The 5,744-nt window shown below is 32.8% G+C and overlaps 2 protein-coding genes across 2 annotated transcripts in view; both read left to right on the forward strand.

Annotated features, from left to right (window-relative positions):
• Nucleotides 1-118: 118 nt before the first annotated feature.
• Nucleotides 119-346, forward strand: LOAG_12065 (hypothetical protein; the record flags this gene model as incomplete). The annotated part of the gene is made up of 1 exon (XM_003147579.1): nt 119-346. A coding segment is annotated over one exon (228 nt), but the record flags the coding sequence as incomplete, so codon positions are not given.
• Nucleotides 347-1,512: 1,166 nt separating this feature from the next.
• The window catches only part of LOAG_12066 (CAMK/CAMKL/CHK1 protein kinase), a gene marked incomplete at its 3' end in the record, with an annotated part of 5,957 nt that continues 1,725 nt past the window's right edge, over nt 1,513-5,744 (forward strand). Inside the window, exons 1-12 of the mRNA XM_020448473.1 lie at nt 1,513-1,719; nt 1,929-2,053; nt 2,344-2,470; nt 2,716-2,850; nt 3,025-3,151; nt 3,355-3,438; nt 3,531-3,616; nt 3,996-4,085; nt 4,179-4,425; nt 4,679-4,744; nt 5,076-5,166; nt 5,509-5,637. Coding sequence (XP_020301386.1) covers nt 1,575-1,719; nt 1,929-2,053; nt 2,344-2,470; nt 2,716-2,850; nt 3,025-3,151; nt 3,355-3,438; nt 3,531-3,616; nt 3,996-4,085; nt 4,179-4,425; nt 4,679-4,744; nt 5,076-5,166; nt 5,509-5,637 — 1,452 coding nt within the window. The remainder of the gene's footprint in view (nt 1,720-1,928; nt 2,054-2,343; nt 2,471-2,715; nt 2,851-3,024; nt 3,152-3,354; nt 3,439-3,530; nt 3,617-3,995; nt 4,086-4,178; nt 4,426-4,678; nt 4,745-5,075; nt 5,167-5,508; nt 5,638-5,744) is intronic.

Below are 5,744 nucleotides of genomic sequence, written 5' to 3' on the forward strand. Positions count from 1 at the left end.
CGGGTAATGATAAGAAATACGGAAAAGTTAAAAATTTTATTCCGATATATTCCAAGTGAGCATAACCCTATGAAGATTGCTACAAACTACAAAAAGGCGTCCTCCGGAAAAATTGAAGAAATATGAACCAAAATGGTTAAAAGAATCCGAAGTTAAGTGGTCCCAACGGGAATATCAGACTATGAAAGAATACAAAGAGGAGGAAGAAACAGAAGAACGAATCATTGAAGAAGTTATGAGTCAAAAAATCGAAAATATAAGCTTTTGGGTCATTGACACAAAAAGACAACTATTTGAGTTCGTAAATTTATTGAAAGAACAACAAAATGGAAATTATCATAGTTAAATGCGCTACTGATAAAAGGATATTGATTAATAGCGAAAAATCATAAATTAGCTAAATGGATATTACATTACCGAAGAAGAAAGAGAAAAATGGAACTTCTACTACAACAATGTGAATATTGGAATTGTCTAGAAAATTTGGAATTGAATGAACGAAGCAAAATCCAATTTATTCGCCAGGATATAACGCATCATGTGAATTATGCAAAGCGCCAGTTTAATCTCCATAATGATCCTGATTGGGCTTATCAGAGCTTAGCTTTGTCTCCAACTCCAGATATATTTTTTTTCTAAAAAAAAATCCCACAAAGTCAGTTTTCTTTCTTTTTTTACAATGAAACATGCTCTATACGGTCCTTAACACTTATCTCTTATCACTTCAATCGCCAAATGCACAATCTCTTCTTTTCTTTCTTTACATTTGATACTTTTCCCGAAACAAGTTTACCAGTTTAAGAAGGATGGCTTCTTATACCTCAGTTAAATCTATTAACAAAAAAAAACTATTGCTGAAGGCAATGACATGAATTTATTCGTTAAAATTGATCACTCCAATAAAACTTCTATCGCTAATAAATGAATGAAAATATAGCTTTTACGATGATTAATGCAGTGATTGTTTGATATCACTAGTGATTAATTGTATGATTTGATCACTGTGTGCAATAAATGTAATGAAATTATAATCATAATCAATGATATGCGGTATTATTGATAACAGTTGATATGATGGTGTTGCCGATGACGGATGGTATGATAATGTTTATCACTAGTCATGAACATCTTAATGATACTTGATAATCATATGTTCATCTGTGCTCCATTTCCCACTACTTCGTTTCATATGCAATTTACGGAAATATCGTTTTCCCGCGATTTCCGGAAATGTCTTTGTAGCATTGGTGCATTTTGGATTTTCTGCTGCTATAGCGAAACAGTTTGGCGTTTGTTACAGTTTTGAATGACGCGGGAATGATGAAAAAACGGGAGGAAGTAGGCGAGAAACTATTGGGGAAGAGCAGGGAAACGTATACGGCGGGTAATTGATAAAAGTGATAAATGATAAGTGTTAACGAAGGAAATGGATATATATATATATGCATATGTATATATGTAGGATGCTAGGATTAATAGTAACTGGTAAATGATAATTTAAGTATTGTTTTATTCCAGTTTCAACAAAACTTTCGTAGTTCAAAAATTTATACTCTTATTATCAAATTTTATCAATGGTAACAAACGATGATGAGCAGCTTGAACAGCAGCGAAAATTATGGCACAGATTGTTTAAAATGGACAAATTTCGCGTTGTCTTACGATTACCACGGAAATATCGGCATCATCGTTGGAATGCTATTCGTACGTTAGGTGATGGTAAATTATTACTTTCGATTTATTTTATTTTTTTTTAAATTATCAAGATTTTTATTTTGATATATTTTTGGAAAAATAGATGGCATTCAAACTTGTCGAGTATTTTATTAGCATAGTTTGGTTTTTTACATTTAAGTAGTCCTTTTTTGTGAAAGATTTTCAGACTTTTAGTGTTTTAAAATACTTAAAAATTTCAAACTATTTTCAAGGCGCATTTGGTGAAGTTCGTTTATTGGTAGATTCAAAAAATCCAGAAACAGTGGTAGCTGTGAAATGTATGAATGCAAATGCATTAGGAAAGGAAGAAGAATTGTTTAAAAAACTACGTCGAGAGGTTATCCTATTGCTTTTTACTTGGGAATACAAAAAACTACTTACAAAATGCTTCGCTCAATACTTAGCTTGTTACTTTTCATCGGGAACTGAATTCAGAAACGTCGGGAAATTATTCAAAAATAAAGGAAAATGTCATTTCCTCACTTTATCACTTTTTGTTCACTGTGGCGAAATCATTACTTGTAATAGAAACTCCATAAGTTTCGATATTATTAGGTGATTTCGTACAAAAATTTCCAAATATTGACAACTTTTAGATAACATGCTTATAACTAGACATTATTGCAGGCGTTTATCATGCGTATATTCCGCAATTCTGAACATGTCATTCGTTACATTGGAATGCGTTATGACGAGGGACGTATTGAAATGTTTCTCGAATATGCTGATGGAGGCGAATTGTTCGATCATATCGGTAATGTTTGATGCTTTGTGCTTAACAAAACATTTTACAAATCTTAATCTTTTAGCTTCAATATGACATCGTTTGGTCTTCTTTTTGAATTAAATTTTCAGATTGCTTAACACACGGCTTGCTCTTGAATCATTGATACCTGCTTCAGTAATTGATTGTAACTGTATATTCGTTAATTATACCAAGTATGACATAAAGTTTGCGGTTTTCATCTTTTTTCTGTATCTTCATTGTAACATTTTGAGAACCGGACAGTGGCATGCCAGCGTGGAAGGCGCAGAAATTTTTCCGACAGATTATTGCTGGCTTGAAGCATATTCATTCAATGGGTATCGTACATCGCGATATCAAGCCGGAAAACCTATTACTTATGAAAAATGGTATCTTACACTAGACTAATGAGTTTGCCTTCCTTATGAGGGTTAAGTAATAATCATTCTTTAAATTTATAAAGTGGGATCTCTGATCAAATTATTTTATAAAATCAAATGGTATATTAATGACTTAATTCTAATCAATCTGTTTTGAACTTGATATTGTTGTGTTTATTGCAGGTCAATTAAGAATTTGTGATTTTGGTCTAGCAACAATATTTCGCCATAAAGGAGTGGAAAGAAAACTGAAATCTAAATGCGGCACAGTACAGTATCTTTCTCCTCAGGTGTTAGCGTCAAATTACAGGTTCATCTATTATACTGATTATTGCATGTTTTGTTCTTCATTAACTGTAGGACCTAAGGAATATTATCGATTGAGGAATTATGCAGAAATGTTTCCAGAATGATCCATTATATATTTGTGGAAGAAATTCTTCATGTGTTTTCATATCAGATTATTAAAGATTAACAATGCAAGAGTGTATAATGCTAATTTTTTGTGTTCAGAGGTGAACCATCTGATGTATGGTCTTGCGGAATTGTACTCATTGCAATGCTTACTGGTGAATTGCCCTGGGACGAAGCGACTAAGTATGTTTTTGAAGTAATTATGTCCAGTTGTCTTGTGATTTTTAACAGTTTTCTATAGTTACGTATGAATAATTTGTTACGTCTTTTTTCAGAACTTCACATCCTTACAAACTTTGGCTTACGCAATATGATTGGAGACATTATCCACCTTGGGATAGACTTTTTGGACCAATAACAAGTACATCTTGTAACAATATTTAATATAATGCTGCAGTTAACTGTTCTGATTCCCTTTTCGCGAAATGTCAATAACTATGTCAATCTTTTTTCAGTTTTTTTAGTATATGTAAAATAAACTTTCATGACAAGTTGGTCATCTTATTGTTTTGGTGCTTTAACTACTAGATGCAATTTATCTATTGTTTGTATTTCAGTTATCTTAATCAGTCAAGCCAAAGTACCAATTAGCAATGTTCATTTAATTACTATTCTTTTACTGCAAATATCACCGCTTAATTGTCATACTTTTAGTTTCCTGAACGGCTGGTTACTAAGAAAACGTTAAGAACGCTAAGAGAACGGCTAATTCTCTTAGCTATATGTAAAGTAAGTTTCAGATTTGTTACGAAAGATGCTGGATGTCTGTGAGCGGAAACGAATCAAAATTCCGGATATTGAAGAACATGAATTTTTCCTAGAGAAGATAAGTAAGTCTGATTTTGTTACAAACTTTATTGATCAGAAATATGCATGAAAGTTCAACAGTTGATCGTGTTTTTTAAAATTGTTTGTACTTTAAGATTATGAAATCCCAAGTGCCAAAGCCATGAGGGGAACTAAGATACGAACAATTGAAACTACAAATGTCGCAACTCTTCCACCGAAAGCCGTTAATATCGCACCAACTTGCGAAAATCCAGCAAATTTGAAGGGAAATAGCGAAGCTGCAGGACTGCCAAACTTGTTAGAGGAGATGGCAGTTGTGGATCAAAAAGAGCCTGATCTAAAGAAGGTCAAACTTTCAACTTCTACCAATATTGAAGAGAGGTAATGTCTTTCGTTTCTTTTTCTTTTTTGTAAACCTTATGTCGATAAGCTTCTAATTTTCATTTATTCAAGATCGTTTCATGGTTTTTTCAACATCGGAAGTTTATCAAAAGAACTAAAATTTTGAAAATTATTGTATGGTCTTTCGTTCTTTAATCAGTTCATTTAATTGTTGACCATCATTTACTGTATGTGAAGTTTATGCACAGTCGATAAAATGTCTGATAAACTTCGGTAATCACTGGATTTTTAGGTTGGAATTACCAGTCAGTGCAGTTTCTCAGCCGGTTCCATCTTGTAGCATTTCGCAAACAATAAGGTACGCCTTTGTAAGTTTCTAGGAAAAGTGATTAAAAACAACTGGTATATAACTATGCTCGCTTGAAGGGCGCTTTTGCTGTTAAATGTGAAAAGTTTTTTTTTTGTTTCCAATTGAGAAAATGGTTTTCTTCAGGTTAACGGATCTTAACTAACCTTATTGCTGCTCATAATTTTGCAATCGGTTTCACCAATAAATCCTCAAGACACGTTGGACATCAAATTCCGGATAGCATTTTTACATAGTTCTGTGGATATTTCAAAACTAGACATCCGAAATTTGCAAAAAATTAAATTATGGATCTGTTTTGTTTATCGACATTAAGTTCCAGGGAATTACGATTGGACGCACTGACTGGTAATTTCTTTTCACAGCCTGTTGGTGTAGAACTGTTGACACAGATCGACTACGATATCAGTCAGGCGAGTTATAATTCATAATAGCTGCTTTCTTATCAAATTCAAAACGTTTAAAAACTCATTAAAATCGGCGTCTTTAATTTTGAAAACTACCTTTCATGCATCTCAAAAATGTCAGCTTGATAAAAGAAATCTTGCAAAGGGTTAAGCTAATTGATAAGTGAAGCCTATTACGGTTGATGACATCGTTTGGCTCTTCTGGAATGATTTTGGGCCATGCGCAGTTGCTATTATTGGCCTTATCTGACTGTAATTCAAGATGGACTAGACGCTTAACAGCCTTGGAAAGCGCACTGGAAAACAAATCGAATCCATTTCTATATACATGCTTAAATTTTGTTACAGCATCCGTTGACACTCCTAGCGCGTCGTATGACACGTTTCTGTGTGACGAAGCGAACATATGAAATTATGTCAATCATCAAAGAAAGAATGGATCTCCAATTTACATGTGTGCAACGTGCACCTAATACGGTAATTTCAAATTTTTTCACTAAAAAAGCATAAATAAATGTATGAGTACGAAATAAACATATATATATATATATATATATATATATATATATATATATATATATAAG

This window comes from Loa loa, assembly GCF_000183805.2.
Source record: "Loa loa unplaced genomic scaffold supercont3.97, whole genome shotgun sequence".
Classification (NCBI taxonomy): Eukaryota; Metazoa; Nematoda; class Chromadorea; order Rhabditida; family Onchocercidae; genus Loa; species Loa loa.